Source organism: Cynocephalus volans, chromosome 9 (assembly GCF_027409185.1).
Source record: "Cynocephalus volans isolate mCynVol1 chromosome 9, mCynVol1.pri, whole genome shotgun sequence".
Taxonomy (NCBI): domain Eukaryota; kingdom Metazoa; phylum Chordata; class Mammalia; order Dermoptera; family Cynocephalidae; genus Cynocephalus; species Cynocephalus volans.
In genome coordinates this window covers 403,968-421,628 of record NC_084468.1, presented here as the reverse complement: position 1 = coordinate 421,628, position 17,661 = coordinate 403,968, and the positions used below count along the sequence as shown (strand labels likewise).

General features: G+C 57.9%; 1 protein-coding gene across 1 annotated transcript in view; it reads right to left on the bottom strand.

Annotated features, from left to right (window-relative positions):
- Positions 1-989: 989 nt before the first annotated feature.
- The window catches only part of PDE6B (phosphodiesterase 6B), a 32,467-nt gene continuing 15,795 nt past the window's right edge, over positions 990-17,661 (bottom strand). Inside the window, exons 4-22 of the mRNA XM_063107404.1 lie at positions 13,095-13,235; positions 12,935-13,009; positions 12,206-12,270; positions 11,267-11,333; positions 10,973-11,020; positions 9,980-10,129; positions 9,537-9,680; positions 9,061-9,126; positions 7,739-7,885; positions 6,534-6,641; positions 6,191-6,300; positions 5,917-6,004; positions 5,396-5,496; positions 5,149-5,256; positions 4,708-4,771; positions 4,355-4,429; positions 3,074-3,157; positions 1,809-1,959; positions 990-1,051 (exon numbers count right to left, since the gene is read on the bottom strand). Of these exons, the coding sequence (XP_062963474.1) occupies positions 990-1,051; positions 1,809-1,959; positions 3,074-3,157; positions 4,355-4,429; positions 4,708-4,771; positions 5,149-5,256; positions 5,396-5,496; positions 5,917-6,004; positions 6,191-6,300; positions 6,534-6,641; positions 7,739-7,885; positions 9,061-9,126; positions 9,537-9,680; positions 9,980-10,129; positions 10,973-11,020; positions 11,267-11,333; positions 12,206-12,270; positions 12,935-13,009; positions 13,095-13,235 (1,854 nt within the window). The remainder of the gene's footprint in view (positions 1,052-1,808; positions 1,960-3,073; positions 3,158-4,354; positions 4,430-4,707; positions 4,772-5,148; positions 5,257-5,395; positions 5,497-5,916; positions 6,005-6,190; positions 6,301-6,533; positions 6,642-7,738; positions 7,886-9,060; positions 9,127-9,536; positions 9,681-9,979; positions 10,130-10,972; positions 11,021-11,266; positions 11,334-12,205; positions 12,271-12,934; positions 13,010-13,094; positions 13,236-17,661) is intronic.

The following is a 17,661-nucleotide window of genomic DNA, read 5'->3' as shown; positions in this document are numbered from 1 at the left end:
GTCACCAGGGGTTGCTGACTCGTGAGGGGAAGATTAAACCAGTCCCTTCCTGCAGGTGGAGGGCTGTGTTGGGCGTATCTGTCCCCCTCCCTCAAGAGCAGCACCATCTAGTCAGGTGTCATCCAGTGTCAGGAGCAGATGTGTCAGAGCTCACATCACGAGTTAACTTCTACCAGATAGCTCCCATGGCAAATGTTGAGTCCTGTGAAGTCCCGTTGGACTCGCTGCTTCTGCCCTCTGCTCTAGGTGTGTCAATGCTAAGTCACAGGAGGCTCACAGCTGCCGCTGTACGGAAAGCTCCCCGTGCGGAGACCTGGGCAGGCACAAGGTGATGCCTCGGGCCACCAGCCCTCCTGCTTGGTGTGGCTCAGAGCCACTGTGTGCAGCGCTTGTTATGGATCATGCGGGGCCGAGCGCCACTCTCCTGGCTTGACCTCTCTGGCAGGATTATCTGGTGGGCCAAATACGAGGTGCCGTGCACTGTAATTGCAGTACATAAAAAATGGGCCAGTTGTTTTCTCTTAATTTTATTATGAGTTTCTGGGCATATGTTTTTTTCCTAAACCGGATCAGAACAGGCATCCCTGTACCTGTCCACCCATATCCACACATGTGCATGTGCAGTTGCCATCATACCGTCAGTGAGCTCAGACACGTTTACAGACCCTTTCCAAAGATCTGCTGGTAACTATCCAAAAAATGGATGAGTAGTGAATGAGGGTACTTCAAAAAGTTCGTGGAAAAAGAGTCGAAAGACAATACAAACCTTTCCATGAACTTTTTGAAGTGCTCTCGTAAGCTACGCTGTTGAAATTATTCATAGTTGGCTTTATTTTATAAAAACACAAACCTTAAAAAATACTCAAAATATCCAAAATTATCTTCAGTCATTTTCTCAGGCTTCCCAACTTCCAAACTGCCAGAAGCAGAACCCGAGTCTTGGAGAGAGAGTGGGGAGAGGGGCCACCTGGTCCCCACGGCAGCGGTGCTCACAGGATGCAGCAGGTCGAAGACTTGGGTGCTGGGCCACCATTGCAGATTTCTGTGCCCACTGCAGGAGAAGACAGGACGTGAGAGCCGCGCAGGCACCAGCCTGCTCCTTCTGCTCGGTGTGCCCTCTACCAGCCCCCACAGGGAAAGGACACAGTAGGGGTCTGGCCAGCCCGAGCCTTTGTTCGTGCATTAGCCCTTGTCGACGCCGTGCCCAGGCTACTTGCTCCCAGCCGCCCATGCCCGGTGGTGTTGGATATGTTGGTCTCCTGCCCCGCAGCTTGGGCGGCGGGCGTAACAGCAAAGCCCAGAGCTCAGGCGGCTGGGCACAGGCAGACACCAAGGCCACAGAGCCTCGGGGATTCTAATGGGGGCGCTGAAGGGTCATTTTCCCGCAGTGTAGGGCAGAGAGGTGAGCAAATGCTCTGATGGCAGACAGGACTTAATCTTCTGTCTTAGCTCACTTTTTTTAGGTTACGTTTGCTGTTTTGTTTCTGACAGTGGCCTGGGAGAGCACGGGTAGGTTCTCGGAGCTGCCGAGTAGCTGCCGAGAGTTGAGTGAGCCGTTCAGAGGAGAGGAGAGCTCCTGGCTCGGGGTGAGAGGAAACCCTTGTAGTCTGGGTTTGTTAACAGGATGGCGCTGGCGGTGTCATCTCTGGGGGATGGGACGTCCCCGCGGCTCCTGCAGTGAGGGGCCCGGGGTTGTTTGAGACGTGCTCTGCCTCGTCTCCACACCTGACTGCTGGGCGATCTGTGCCTCGTCACACTCCGACTTGGGAGATGAACCGAGCCCCCACCCCCAGTCGCGAGCCGCGGACCTTTCTTGGCCACTGCCCGGTCCTCCTGCTGCTTCTCCTCCAGGGCCTTCACTCTGGCCTCATACTCGTCAGCCAGGGCCTTCCACTCCTTCCTGTTGTTCTGCAGGCGGTCAAACATGGGCAGGATCTCATCGTGGAAGCGGGAAAACTCCTGGAGGGAATGGAGAAGTCACCAGGCCATCCAGACCCCCCGAGGGCGGGCACGTGGCTTCCCGAGCCCACCCCGCAGACCCCAGCTCGTGTCCTCTCCCAGCTGCCTTGCTCCTCCACCAGGAGAATCCGCCTGGCAGGGGGAGGGAGGACCATGCAAGATGTCACCGTCCCAGCAAAGCCCTAAAATGGGGAAGGGCTTGGCGTTGTGTTAATGGAATTAGAAGGGGGATCTTGGGGGTGGGAATGCTCGCGATGCAGATGACAGTCTTAGCAGGGAGGAGCTCTCAGGATAGAGGAGAGAATGTCACCTGCAGTGGGGACCTTTTCTGCCTCTCACACGTACGCACACATGACGTGCACACGTCACATGTTCACACCCACAGAGTGTGGTGGAGTCAAGGAGGGCCGTGGGGGGCCCCATGTGGGGATGTGGCCTGTGGTCACGTCAGGACCCACCTTCTGGTCCCACCCTCCTGCCCAGCATGACAGCCTGGTGGGATGGGCTGGGGCAGGGAGGACCTCACTTAGAACCAGACAACACGCTTTTTACCTGGGGACACACCAGCTTTGACAGGCAGACTCAAGTCCCCTTAAGAGTTCACAGGCACTGAACAAATGGGCCCACAGGTAAGTTATGAACACGCAGGTGAGTTATGAACCCGCAGGTAACTTACTGAACCTACAGGTGAGTTATGAACTTGTGGGTAAGTTATGAACCCACAGGTAAGTTGCAATCAGTCCCCTGAAGACAGAGTGTGCTGGTCAGGGGTGGGGGTTCCCCTGCTGGGGAAGGGACATTCCCCAGCAGACTGTGGGGTAAGTGGAGGACATTCTGGGATGGGGAAGTCCTTGGTGTCCTCGAGGGATGGCTGCAGGTTTCATCTTGAGTCCAGGTGTGAGGAGGACAGCCACAGGCTGAGTGTGTTTTGGGGGGAACTGGACCTTCCTCCACGATCTGCTGTGCTTGAGATTGGGGTGGAGCCCACACAGTGTCCCTCCTGCTGTGAGGACATGGCGGGTCCCTGTGTGAGTCCACATGTGTCTAGCCCACATCCCCTTGCTCACCATGGCTGTTCCGCCCCAGCCACACGCAACACTTCCGAGCCACGCACCTTGTACACGAACGTGCAGACAAAGTCGATGAAGCCGACCTGCAGCTTGGGGAGCTCGGCTGCCTTGTTCCGGTCCATCATGGGCTGGTGGGAGAGGCAGAGGTCAGGGATGAGGGTGCTGTTTCCTCTGCCCCTGGACCTCACTCAGCCCCTGGCTCTGCAGCTCCAATGAGTGTGTTCACAGAGACAAAAAATGAGCTGAGCCCAAGAGTGAAGATGGAGCCTGGCCTGGGGGACCAAGCCTACCTCGACAGACACTGCCCTTGGGTGCAAAAGGCCAAGCTCCCCCCCAGTCAGCTGTCAGGAGCTGGCTCCTTCCTACGTGCCCTGAGACCCCAAGGCGCTGTGCTGGGGAGCAATGATTAGTCAGTTCAACCCCAGAGTCCCCTGCCAGCTGCTGGCCCTTGGCTCTGTGAACCCCGGCTCCGGCTCCCCAACTCTGTGGGCACTGTACATGGTGCTGACCCAAGCCGTAGCTGCCTGCCCAGTCACTCAGCTGACCAGGACCTTGACCACGCACTCGCCACGGGCAGGTGCAGACGTGCTCCATGGAGCTGCCTCCTGTCACTCCTTCACAGTCACCCCCATCCCAGAGGTTTGCACAGCGAGGGTGAACCACACAGGACCCTAGAGGCTGGCCTGGATGGGATGGACTCAGCAGCCTGTCCTTCCTGCAGGTGACCTTGCTTACTGGGCACACCCCTTTCCTGCTGAGCCTGTACGTGGCTTCAACCCCTGCACCCCATGCTTAAAGCCGTTCACCGTGACTTGAGCTGGCTTTCGAGATGAAGCCTCTTTCCATTGTGTTCACATGTGGCTGGAGAGCCCTACGTGGCCCTTGTCCCTGAGCAGCGACTACTGACCCTGCGCTGCTGGCCTGAGAACCCGGTGGCATTTGCCTCACTGATGTGGGCCTGCACCCCAGCCCGGGCTTCTCTGCCCAGCACTCCTCCCGGCTGCCCTGCCCCGCACCTTTTGGGGCCTGGCTCATGGCACGGCTGGACACGCGGCAGCTCCTGTCTGCGAGCCGGTAGCCCTGGCCCCTCCAGCCTTGATGACTTTCATCTCCATGCGGGCACCCCCCAAGCCCTCTATTTTCCACAACTTTACCCAGATTCCAAGCCAGCCAAGCTCATGTCACCTGACCCCACAGAGTGAGATTAAGACTTCAAAATGCCCAGGGTGCTCTGTCTGCCACTGAGCTGGGGCTTGAGGCTCCCGAGGACCATGATGGGATCTGATCCCCTTGCTGGGGTGGAAGGTTCTGGAAGCAGCACTTACAATGGGCTGTTGGTCCAAGACTGTCCTTTCCAAGTCACCTTGTTCCCAGAACTCGGCAGCCACCAGAAGCGCAACCTGGGGGGCACACAAAGGCAGTCACCCTGGAGTTTTTTTGCTTGTCAGGCCCTCCCAGGCCCTCCCCAGGATGCTCCATGCCTGTAGGGTCCCCCAATTCAGGGCTTCAGCTGGGCCACTCTTGGGCACATGGGGCAGCTCCCACTGCGTGGCCCTGGCCAGGCCTCAGTGTCACTTGCAAGTGGGTGGTTCTGCCTCAGGTGAGGCACCCAGATGCAGCCCCATGAGGTGCTGGGCAGGCGCTTGTCCTGGGCCTAAGTGGCCTGCAGGAGTCTCACCTTGCTCTGCACTTCCCAGGGCTTGGTGATGGCAGATAGGTCACACGCGGTCATCATCATGGCCCTGTGCACAGAAAAGCCAAAGTCGCAAGGGATCAGGGCACCTTCCAAGTTCAGGGAATCATTGGGTGTTTCCTGACTGAACCTCTGAGATGGGCCTGGGGTGGGGCTAATTCCCAGTCACCATCTTGTAGATGAAGAGATGGCAGCTCAGAGGATGGAGTAAACCATTGCCGCAGACCATGGACCAAGGAGGGGCCCACAACCCCAACCCTGCACTGTCCCCCTGAAAACGGAGCAAATGAGGACGGAGCATCTGTTTTGAGGCAGTGATGTGCCTGTAAGAGTCCAGAGAGTTCGGGGACGGGCCTCCCAGCCTCGCCTGGGGTGAGGTTTGCAGGGTCCAGCAGCTGAGGAGTGGCGGAGCCAGCCCCTGCTCACATGACTATCTCCTTCCGGGTGGTGTCCAGGGACAGGTACTCCACCCAGCTCTTCTTGTCCTCGTAGTTCTTGGATTCGTCCACGATCTTCTGGAACATCGTCCTCTTCCTGCGCCCGGAGAACAGGGCAGGGGCCCAGGTGGAGGAGGGGAGACGGCCGCTCGCCTGCCCTCCCGCCCACCTGCAGGAGCCCCGGGACCCCCACCCGGCCCGCCCTGCGAGGCCCCTGCCTGCCCGCCAGAGCCCACTTGAAGTAGAGAGCCAGGTCAGTGGCGATGATGGCGATGTCCATGAGGTGGATCACGTGCTCGTGCTGCCGCCGGTTCAGGTTCTGGTAGATGTTCAGCGACTGCGGGGGCCGCGGTCAGTCAGGCATCCCCTGCATCACCGCGCCTGTCCCACGCTCAGGCCAGCCGGGGACCCCAGCCCCCTGACCCCGGTCGCCCCTCCTGTGAGGCGTCCCCCTCTGCCCGTCGGCTCTGGACCCAGGTGGCCTCGGATCACCACTGACAGTCCTGCTCCTCCAGGCCACCCACGGCTTGGCTCCCCACGCTACTGGCCAGGCCCCGGCCCCCGCCTCGGGAGCCCTGTCTCCCCCATGATGGGGACGTTTTCAAACACGGACCTGCACGGTCCTCCTGCTGCTGGACCCTCGCCTGCTCAGAGCCTGTGACCATCTGGCTGCCTCTCCCTCATCTCCAAGGGAGCAGCTCCCGCACAGCCACATCCCTGTGCCCCGAGGGCAAGAACCACAGGTGAGGACACAAACCTCCTCCGACAGCAGGAACTTCCCAAACTCCAGGTGGTGCCTTTCCAAAATGGAGGAGCCGTGGAGCTTGGCTAACGGATTCTGGGACCTGTTACAAATTTCATTAAGAAACAAACAAAGCGTCAGAAGAGCAGCCCAGTGTCAGCGGGGTCCCGTGGGACCTGCCCCTCAGCCCCCATGCAGCCCCTCAAGGCTGGCTTTGGGGTGCTCGGATTTGCGCCGGGGCGGAGGCGACCTTCCCCTCGTGCACGCACCGCCCTGGGGAGGCACCTACTTCATCTGGTACAGGTTGTTGGTGCCACGGTGGTCTATGTCGTGGCACAGGCCAGCTGTCACCATGGCGAAGGCCTCCAGGTCTGTGTAGTAGTTTTTCAGCTTCCCCGTCTGTGGAGACAGGGCCGTCCGTGCCCACGGTCCTGCAGCCTGGCAGCCCCGGGCTCCGCGGGTGGGAGCTGGGCCTGGATCCGCTCCCCGCCCGCAGCCCAGCGGCCTCCTCCACGCCCCCTGCCCTGGCAGCCCCCCACCGCCCACCCCGGGGAGAGCGGGCCCTGCCTCGGGCCCCAGGACGGTCTTCCCGGCCCTGGTGAGGTGCGGGGCCTGGCGGCCGTGGCACGCACCATGAGCAGCGTGAACATCGTCTGGGCCACGTTGAAGCCGTGGCGCCAGTTGTGGTAGGTGATCCTCCGGTACCCTTTGCTGATGGAGAACAGGAACCGCACCAGCACCTGCGGGGCCGGGAGAGGACCCCAGCTCGCACGCGTGCACGCCCCGCAGGCGGACGGCGCTGTGCCCCTCGCCCCCGGGCCAGTCTCCCGGCCCTGTGCCCCTCCCCTCCTGGGCGGGGGGTGCCACACGGGCACCTGCAGGATGGAGCAGGGGTAGCAGGAAGCCTGGGCTGGGCGGAAGCTAAGAACAGCTCAGCACCTGCGCTGGTTCTGGAGCCCCCATCCTGCTGCTCAACCCCAAATTGTAAAGGGGCCCCAGGGCTGTGGGATTCTTTAAGAAGACAACGTGGTTTCTGTGTGGATGTTTAATGAGGAGGGTGCGTGGGCTGCGGGCAGCGGGCTTCGTCCTCAGGGCACTTATCTCTGGGAGAGAATATGGGTCACGGGAGCCTCTTATTGCTTCCACTGTGATCTTTTTAGGGTCAGAAAATTATTTGGAAATATTTTTTATTCTCTTAATTTTTTAAAATAAATTTTCCTTTGTGTTTCCCCTTACTGTTTTGTAAAATTTCTTTTGGAAATGCCGACCTGCGGCACCTGCTCTCACAGGAACGTGAGAGAAGATGGCCCCTCACGTGGGCTAAGGGGCTCCTGAGGGTGCAGGAAGGGGAAAGCCGCAGGGACCGAGCAGGACCGCGGCCGGGGCTGGGAAAGCCTCCGCCTCCGCCTCCGCCTCCCCGCGGGTCTCTGAGGAGCTCTGCTGGGGGCCCGGAGGACGCCGTGTGCCTTGCACTCATGTGATGGGCGTTTTTACTTCCTCTGCAGCCCACATCAAACCCCGTCATTGCCCAGTGATGCACCTAATGATCAAATTGCCTAGAATGTGTATTAAGCAAACTTTGTATCTGTCTATCCGTCCATCATCCATCCATCCGTCCATCCACTGCCCATCCACCCCCCGCATCCCTGCAATCATTTGTTCTAGGCACACGTGCTTCTCGTGCTTCAGCTGTTCTGTGATGAGCACGCCTGCCCTCAAACTCCTGGGAGTCCTGGGATCCTCAGCCACGTCCCTCTCTCTCCTGGGGGCTCTGAGACTCCTGACCACATCCCACCCTCACATCCTGGGGGATCTAGGACCCTCAAGTGCGCCCCACCTCCTGGGGGATCTGGAACTTGCGGACGACGCCCAGCTCATAGTACATCTGGATGCCGCACTTGACCAGCTCTATCTCGGTGCACTCCAGGTCAGAGAAGTGGAACTCGTAGATGTCGAACTTGCGGGGCCCCGGCAGCTCTTCCTTCTGTGGGGACGTGTGTGGGCTGGGGGAGGCAGGTCCACTGCAGCCCCCCTCGTTCCTTGTCCTTTCTCCTTTCGAGCCTCCGATGCCCCAGGTGTCTCTGGTCATATCTGCCATTCCAGTGCTCCAGCCTGGAGCCTGGACGTGCACATCATCCTCGGGCTCAAACAGGTCCTTCCCCCACCCCATGACCCAACAATAAGGAAATCGGCCAGCTGGGCAGACAGAGCCATGCTCTGAGGAAACAAGCAAATAGAAAGGTGTGCACACAAAAGGACACAGAAGCACACATGGACAGAGACACACGTGGATACCCAGGCACACGCACGGGCACATGTGGACACACAGGCACCCTAGTGGATACCTAGGTTCAGAAACAGGCACAATGCACACATGTGCAGATTCATACCACGCAGACACATGCAGCAACCACAGGGTAATACAGACACCGATTCACTTCCAGAACTTGTCAAGCACATCCACATGCTCAGGCAAAGGTTTCCTCAGTAAGGGTAACAGCACCCAGATGATTCTGGCTAAACCACACAGGCAGACACAAGGCAATGAGACATCACACAACTTCCAAGTGGATCCAGGGGTGTTCTCTGGTAGACACACACAAGCCTGTGTCTGCATGCATGCAGACACACATGCACACACATTCACACATACGTGCACGTGCACATATGCACGCACACACAGACATGCATGAACACACACAGACATACACGTTCCCATAAGCACACATGAGTGTGCACACACATGCAACACACACATACACACTGGGTGTTGCAAGGCACCTGGTCACTGCTATCGTGAGGATAACAGAAATGGATACTTACTCCAAGACATGCCCACAGACACTAAAACATAGATAGTTCTGGAAAAGCACACAAGTAACAGGAAGACATATAGGTTCCCTCAGTAGTGTAGGTGTCATATTAGCTCTTTAGCTGCACAAACACACTCACGGGCCCACTGGCCAAGGCTCAAGGCCAGGATCATGTAGACAGACGTGCTGAGGAGCGTAGACATACACACAAACACACACACCACGCACACGGCAGCCACTGTCACAAGACGACACTGTGTGTGCAAAGCCTCTCTGGTCCCAGGGATGGAAAGCTCTCCCCTCCAACCCTCAGTCTCCTCCTGAGGGACGAAAGCCAGATTCTTACCAAGATTTTCCCCAGCTCATCCTCATCACAGTCAGCCGGCTCCTTCCCCAGGCGTTCTCTTGTTGGCTACGGTGAACAACAGACGTGTTGTGAGACAGAGTGACAGCGTCCCCTTGCCCCTCATGCATGGGACAGAGTTGCATCTGGCACAAATGGGTCTCCTTGGGAAGGCCCAGGCAGCCTCTGATCCCAGAGGTGAGTGACATGTGCATGGGACGCTCACTTTCCTGCGTGCTCCTGTCTCTTGGGCTCCACTCTAAGCAACGCACATGGGTAACAGATGGAATCCTCACATGAAGGACAGGAAGGCTATGTTCACACCCAGTTCACCGCCAGGGAGACTGAGGCACAGGGAAGGCAGCCCTGGGCTGTGCCAACTGTGACGGTGTGTGGTGTCCTAGGGATGTGTCCTGAGCACAGGGCTGCCCTGCCCCCCGCTGGACAGAGAGGGACCAGTGGGATGGATGGAGCAGTACCAGGATCGTCTGGATCTCGTCCTTGTCACATCTCACGTGGTAAAGGACCATGTCCTGGGCAATGTCCTTGCGGTTCTCCAGCTTGTTCATCTTGTCATAGGTGTCTGTGTTCATTACTGACCAGCCCAGGAACTGCGTCAGGGACTGGGGACAGAGCGGCAGCGTCATCCACCCCCAGGGCACCCAATGGACATCTACTGTGTGCCGTGCCTGCAGCCGCCATTCCCGCAAAGCAGGTTCTTCTGAACGAGTCCCCAGGGTGCCCACCAAAGAGCCTTAGGTTCCAGGAAGGGGACCTCATGGGATTTCCCTGGTCCCCACTCCTGACCCCAGGCTGGGAAGGGCGGGTGAAGGGCACGGGGAAGAGGAACCCCACAAGCCAGTGTCCCACGCCATCATGTAGGGTGCCACCTCCAAGGCCACACCTGGTGACAGGTGTTTACCTCCATGAGGACCTCATCCTGTTCATCAAAGGGCTTCCCGTCCTTCCTGTTGTAAAACGTCGCCACCCCCACAATCTCCTCCTTTTTGTTGACAATGGGCATAGAGAGCACATTCTTGATGGTCCACCCAGAGTCGTCCAGGGGCCCGTCCTGCAGGAAGCAGGGTCCGGAGCTCAGAGCTGCCCTGGGTCTGGCCCTGCTGGGGCTCATGGCCCAGGAACATTAGCGTCACTCCTGCTGCCCCCAAACTGTGATGACTGGGCTGTTGTTCCTGTCTCTTCACCCCTCCTTGCATTTGAACTTTGCCTCCGTGGGGTCTGTGTCATGATTTTTCCCTCTAGAGCAGGCGGAGGCTATTTTCCCACCAGGGCTGGCTTCACGAGTACGTGAGGGTTGCAGTGACACAGGAGCCCACTCCCAGAGGGTCTGTGCTTGGCTGAATGCTCTGAAGTCACGCTCTTAAAGTTTCTAATAACTGATCAACAAGGGGCCTCCTATTTTCATTTTGCTCTGGGCCCTGAAAAATAGGGTGGTCATTGGTTCTGCCTCATCCCGCTGATGCTGAGCCTGGACGATGAAGTATGGGCAGCAGCCAATTCCCAGAGGAGCCCGTTAGAGACAAGCATCTTTATACCAGTCCGCTGACCCTTCAACTCCCCCAGGAAAGAGCCTGCCCTGGCCACGTGTCACCAGGTGAACATACATGGAGAGACTTGGGTCCTCAATTGAACCAGCCTTGCCCAGCTGAGCCCAGCCGAGATCAGCTGAGACCAGCCAAGACCAGCCAAGACCAGCTGAGACCAGCCAAGACCAGCCAAGACCAGCCAAGCCTCAGGTGAGCCTCAGCTTACCTGCATGAAATACATGCTCGTCAGTCACTGAGACTTTGAGGTTGTTTCCTAAGCAGCAAAAACTGACTTGTCCATCATTTCTGAACCAAAATATATTCTTTCCTAAGTAAAACATAATTTCTACCAATGAGTAGACCGGTACCTGAAACTCGAACATTTCATCAGCAGAGGCGTTCATGATGTTACAGATCTGAAAAAGGATCAGAGAAAGAGTCTCACCGGCAGCAGCTGAATGTATAACACGATTCTGAAAAGGGCTCCCCAGCCCAGCCCCACTTGCCAGAGATGAGCTTCTAACTAGGCAAAGCGGAGCAGCTGGGGGCTGAGCGTAGATGCGGAGGTGGCAGGAAGGACAGGCCGTGAGGGAGATAAGGGTGGGCACGCGCCACAGCACCAGACAGTGCAGGCCTCGGGGCCCAGATGGCACGGGACTCACAAAGCCACTTTCTGCCACGTAGGTTGGAAGGCCACTGGCCAGGGCCCAGTGATCGGCTGGGGGTGTGCTGGGGAGAGAAATAGAGGGTCAGGTGGACCGATGCCCAGTTCACCCCTTCGCTGGCTCCAGGTGGCAGCAGGGGTTACAGAGGCTGTGGGGCTGGGGCCAAGGAAGGCTGGCGGGTGGTGGCAGCCTGGCGAGGACTCGGGCGGTGAGAGGAGGGGTGAGGTCTCGGGCATCTGCGAAGCCTCACTCCTCCTTCCCACTCTTGGACTGGGCTGGGCCCTCACCCTGCAGGAACCCCTCCCCTACAGGGTGCCACATGGCTTCAGTCTGCCTCCTGGGACTCAGTGTTGGTCGCCGGTCCTGCAGTGCTGGCCCTGACTTACGCTCAGGCCTGGGCATGGGGTCCTGACAAGCTTATGAGATCACGGCATCCCACACAGCTTGGCCATGCAGCTGTGGGTTGGAGATCGGCTGGTGCCCTCTCCCCAGTCTCTCTAGGCTGGGGTCCTGCTCAGACCCCTGGGCTGGACCTCCCCTCCTCTCCCAGCCCCACAGGGGGCAATGCTGGGCCCCCCTTCTGGAGGCTCCGCCTGTCTGGCCTGGGCTGGCTGAGCCAAGATGAGACCCCAGGGCCTCTGAGCTCAGTTGCTGCTGACGGCCCCTGGACAGCTCACCTCATCCCCCTGGGTGTCCACTCCAGATGCCCATGGGGCCTCAGGCCCATCTCCTCACTTCTCACCTCCCCACGCCCCTTCCTGGTGTCTCCTAGAACGGTGAGTTGGCGTCCCTCCCCCCACCGTGGGGAGCTCAACAGTGCGCCAGGCACTGCCAACACTGCCATGGGAGGTCCCAGAGCCGATGGCTCTGCAGCCTGAGTCTGAGTCTGGGGTGGTCCAGCCTCGGTGATGCTCCTGGTAAAGCCCTGGCACTTACGGAATGACTTTGATGTCCTCCTTGCCGTGGAGAATGTAGTCGATGACTTTGTAGAAGACGATTTCCTGAGAAACAAAACACACCAGTCGAAGGGGTTCCTCAGCACAGCTCGTTGACACGATCCCTCCCTGAGAGGTGGGAAGAGGTGCCAGGTGCCCCCTGCCCCAGACACACATACACACATGGAGCACACTCAGGCGACACACACACATGTGCAGATGTACAACCACATCCATGTAATTATATGCACATACACACATCAATAGATGTATCCACTGCACACACATGCACATGCACTTTATGTACACACACGCAGACCATCACCAATACTCACGGGACACACACTGCACACTCTGATTCAGACTCGTCTTCCCTCTGTCTGTGTCCTGCTGAACCCCGCACACAACTGAGCCTGTACTCCACGCACGCACGCACACACACGCACACATGTGCACACATGGTCTACATGCAGGGACATGTTACAATGACTTTAGGATGGAGCGGCAGGAGCTCCAGCCAGTCAGAGCATGTGCTGGCCTTTACGACCAGACTGACGACCCCCTGCTCAGGGTCGAGACCTGGCCACTTCCTCCCTGGAGCACAGCAGGACTGGTGTCCGCGGGAGATGGCAGACTTGGGGGTCTGCCCACCTGTTCCCACCTCCCACCCTGGAGGCGGAGCCAGGGAAGCCAAGGTGTGCTGGCCCTGTCCCCTGCCACCAGGACTCACCCTGCCGTCGGGTGTGCGTGGGCCTGAGTACGGCTGAGCTTCTCCCATGAGCACAGGCCACACATCAAAGAATTCCTGGGCGGAAGAGAAGAGAAGAGACCAAGGTGGTTGGCATGGAGCGGGGCGAAGGTGGCAGGCGCTCCTGGGAGCCGGGCCTCACCTTCTCCTTGGTCATGTCCAGGAGGCCCACTGAGTAGCGATCACAGTTCAGGTAGGCCCGCACGGTGTAGAAGGCCTTGTGGAACTGTCTCTCAATGTCTGTCAACTCCTCAAACACCTTGTTGGCCGACCACAGCAGCACCTGGAAGGGGTGGCACACCTATGGGCCTGTGGCCAGCCTACGCCCCACAGCTGTCTGACCACAACGCCTGCGAGATGCCCACCTGACCAAGGAGCCTGGGAAAGACCCTGGTCAGTGGTGTTGTGACCCAGGGTTTTATCCAAACAGGTGACCTGCTTCCTGACCTGGAGGTACCCTGGAAATCCACTGGGCAGTAAGGCCTCGGGCTTCTTGTTTTTTTCCTGCCTCTCCCTGCCTAGCACTGGCCTTGTGTTCAGTTGGTGAGTGAATGAGTGAAAACTGGAATCATCTGCTGCAAGCCTGGGAGGGCAGATCTGACAGCCACTGCTCCGACCGACCGGCTGCACTGGAATCAGCCCGTGAGAAGCTGGGGGCTGGGAACCTAAACTCTTTGTTTCCTGGATGTCAGGCCTTTACTCACTCTCAGCCGCGTGAGTCTGAGAGTTGATTCATCAACACCCTCCACGAGGTCCTGGCCAGACCCTGTGTGGGACGTCGCCCCTGAGGGCCCCAGGCTGCCTACCAGGCTCAGACCAGCTCCATGGGACCCCCCTCCTCACCCAGCCTGGGCCACTGCCCAAGCACAGGCCCCTCCAGGGCCACCCCTTGTGCTCACTGTGTGTCCTCTGGCCCTTGATGGGCGCTGCCTGGTGCAGGGCCCCTGTTTCCCCCTTGCGTGGCTCCCTTCCTGCCAGCCCCATTCTTGGGGCCTCTGAAGTACCCTCCGCCATCTGTTGTCTCAGGCGGTGATGGTGACGGTGATGGCCCCAGGAGCCTTGACCTCTCCTGTAGTCCTCTCAGCAGGAGGTGGCCCACCCTGGGCATCTGCAGTCCAGGGCTCAGCCATGCCCGGGGCTCCTGTGCCTCTAATGCTCAGCCCTGACCCTCCTTCATTGGGGACTTCTGGTCAACCTGACCCTTCACTCCATAGCCAGTATTTCCACCCTCCAAAGCAAACTGTGATGGCCTTCCCCTGTCCCGGCCACCAGTGACCTCAGGAATTAAAGGAACACGATTCCTGCACCGTCGGCTGGCGGCTGACGGATGAAGTCAGTCCGCCCAACACCAGATCTGGAGTGGGAGGAATGCACACGCCATGCCCGCCGGGGCCGCACGCCACCCCCACCGTGCAGCAGGAGGCAGCTCAGAGGGCCTGTGTCACTTCCGTCTCCCCCGTGTGGACAGTGAGGCCAGTTGTCCGGGCACCCAACCCGTGCACGGGGCCGTGGGGAGCATGACCAGTGTCTCCTGCGGCCCAAGGCGACAGAGTCTTTGTAGCTCTTTTTTTCTGTGCATCGATTCTATTTATTCTATTTCTATTTATTTTTAAATGACAAATAATAATAGGACAGATTTATAGGGTACAATGTGATGTTTTGATCTATATATACGTTGTAGAAAGATTCAGTCACTCCAGTTAATATCCGTCACCTCACATATTTATCATTTTGGGGATGAGAACATTAAAAATATACTCTTTTAGGCTCCAGGACCCCCGCGGACACCACAATGTGTGAGTGCCCAAGTCCCTGAGGTGAAGCAGCCCAGCGCCGGCATGTAGCTCGCGCACGTCCCCACACGCTTCCAGTCATCTCCAGGTCACTTATAACTCCCAACACAATGCAGATGCTGTGCGGTTCGTATACTGAATTTTTATTTATTTATTCATTTATTTATCTCCCCCCTGAATATTTTCAATCCACAGTTGGTTGAATCTGTGGGTGCGGAACCCACGGATACAGAGGCCGACTGTGTGTTATTATCAACGTGGTCACCATGCAGTGCCGTAGACGACTGTAACGTCCTCCTCCAGTCACGCGGACACTATCCTCTTTGACCAGCATCCCTCCTGTCCCTCCAGCCTCCAGTAACCACCTTTCTACCCTCTGTTTCTATGAGATAAACTTTTTCAGATTCTACATCTACTACGGATTGAATTGTGTCCCCCACGTTTTATGTGTTAGAAACTTGGCCCCCACTGTGACTGTTAAGAGGGCGGGAAATCCTCTCACGGTCGTTGAAAGGTGGAGCCTTGAAGAGGTGACTGGACTGCCGGACGTGCCCTAGTGAGGGGGTTAATCCATTGACGGGTGGTCGTGGCTGTGGTTCTGAGGGCTTTAAAGTGAGAGTGCGTGAGAAGCTGTTTCTAGACCCGCCATCTGCCACGTGAGACCCTGCACTGCTGTGGGTCGTCAGCACCAACAGGCCCTCGGCAGGAGCGCTCCCTGGACTGTGGACTTTGCAGCTTCTGAAGCTGTAGGCAACAAATATTGTTTCTTTACAAATTACCCAGCATCAGGTATTTCTGTTATAAGCAACAGAAATGGACTAATACACCATATAAGTGAGATCCTACAGTATTTGTCACTGTGCCTGGCTTATTTCACTTAGCAGACGTCCTCCAGAGCCATCCGTGTGCATAGCTTTTTATTTTTATATATATATTTTTTTCAGAAAGATGACTGGTAAGGGGATCTTAACCCTTGACTTGGCGTTGTCAGCACCACGCTCTCCCAAGTGAGCCCCGGGCCGGCCCTTGCATAGCTTTTTAATCCAGCAGCTTCTTCGTGTCCCGGGTGTGTCTGAGCTCTGTCGCCCCACAGTCTTTTCCTTTTCCTCTTGGGGACCTGCCCCTTCCTGTCAGTGCCCCAACCGCATGCTCCGCCTCCTCTGGAGACGGACCCCACTCCTTCCACCCTGTGTTTCAAACCGTTCTTCTCTCTGGAGCCTTCCCTGACTCCCACTCGGGAGCCACATTTCTCCTTTGACCCCACGCTTTCTAATCTCTGGTCTCACAGGAGCGTCTCTGCTGGCCCCTGCCTCTCCGCCTGGCCCCTTGGTGTCTGCTCTCTCCGGCCTCTGGTGCTGACGGACGCTTCCTCCCCCACCTGTGCGTCTCCTCTTGCCTCAGACTGCACTGGTCACCACCATCGAGCTGCTGCTCGTGCCCGCCCCTTGGTAGGAGCTCCCAGAGCCCTCCTACCCTCCCCGAGCCACCCACTGCTGCTGTCCCTGCACTGGAGGCAGGGCTCTCCAGCACAGCAGTGCGCGGGCACGGGTCAGGGGGATCGCTGGAGTTTAGTGGTTCCAGACCAGGACTCAGAAAGCAGCAGAATTGGATATGGAGTGCTCCTGCACAGCGAGGGAGCCCACTTCTCTGTGGAAGTCCTGTTTCAGTTGTGGAGACCTGCAAAGGTCAGGCGCATTTTTACTGTGCACCTCCCCACCAGGGACGGCCATTGGTGGAAGCCTGGCCCTGCCCACACTCTCCATTGGTGGAGGAGGCTCCTTGGAGGCCTGGCCCCACCCACCTCTCTCCCACTCCCTGCTCACACTTGGGCTTACTCCTGCCAACCTCAGGGCCTTTGCACAGACTCTGTCCTCTGCCTTCAGAGCCCTCATCCTAGGACTTCCTCATCCTTGAGTCTCAGCCTCTAATCATCTCCTGAAGGCCCTCCCTGAGAAACACCAAGCCCGATCCTGCACCCTATTCCCTTCCCATCCTCAAGGAGGTGCCATCTCACCATGTCCCCCATTGACCACAAGCTCTGTGGGGTAGGGAGGTGCAGTTTTTCATGCCCAGCTTAGGCCTCGCACCTAAGTGCTCAGTGTTGCATGAATTTCCATTCCGTGAGATGCACTGCTCTAACACAAACCATCTGAACGCCACATGCTTGTAGCCAGCTGCCACCTGGAGGGGTCTGCACACGTGCATCAGGGGGAGGACGGACCTCCGTGGTCACCCACCCCACCCCATGCGTTGTCTCCATCTGCCAGCTGGAGGCTGAGCACCTCAGGGCAGGGTGGCTGATGGCCTGGGAACAAAAGCCCCCATGAAGTCATGGACAGAGAGGCTCAGACCCACTCCCTGACATGCAGCGGGTGGAAAGTGGAGCTGCCTCCCACCGGCTCTGTGGCCTCAGCAAGGTCGTCTAACTTGCAGACCTCAGTGTCCACATCTGTAAAGCGCAGATAATTATGTTCAGCCCTCGAGATGCTGGGAGGGTTGAAGGCAGTGTTACTTGTCAAGCTCCCGGAGGAGTGCCTGGCTCTGGGAGCCCCGTGCAAAGGCGTCCATCCCACATATATCTTGCGGTGCATGGAGCTCCCGCTAGGACCAGAGACCACGTTGGGCATTCAGAGACGTGGCGACAGCTGTAGGCTGGAGCTCAGGCAGAGTCTGGGCTGCACACTTAACTTTCTGAGTCCCCTGAGTATGTCGGTCCCCAAAACCTGTTACTCCAGGGAGAGGGACAAAGGGAGCTGGTGGGAGGTGGGCTTAGTCCCTCACACCAGTGTCTAAGGTGAGACCCCACTTCCTGCAACCCCTGTCGCCATCCGTCCCTGAGCCCCGATGTCACCACCTGCTGTTAACATTGTCATTTGTGTCTGAGGCGATCTGAGCCCAGGCCACCTGGTCCTGAGG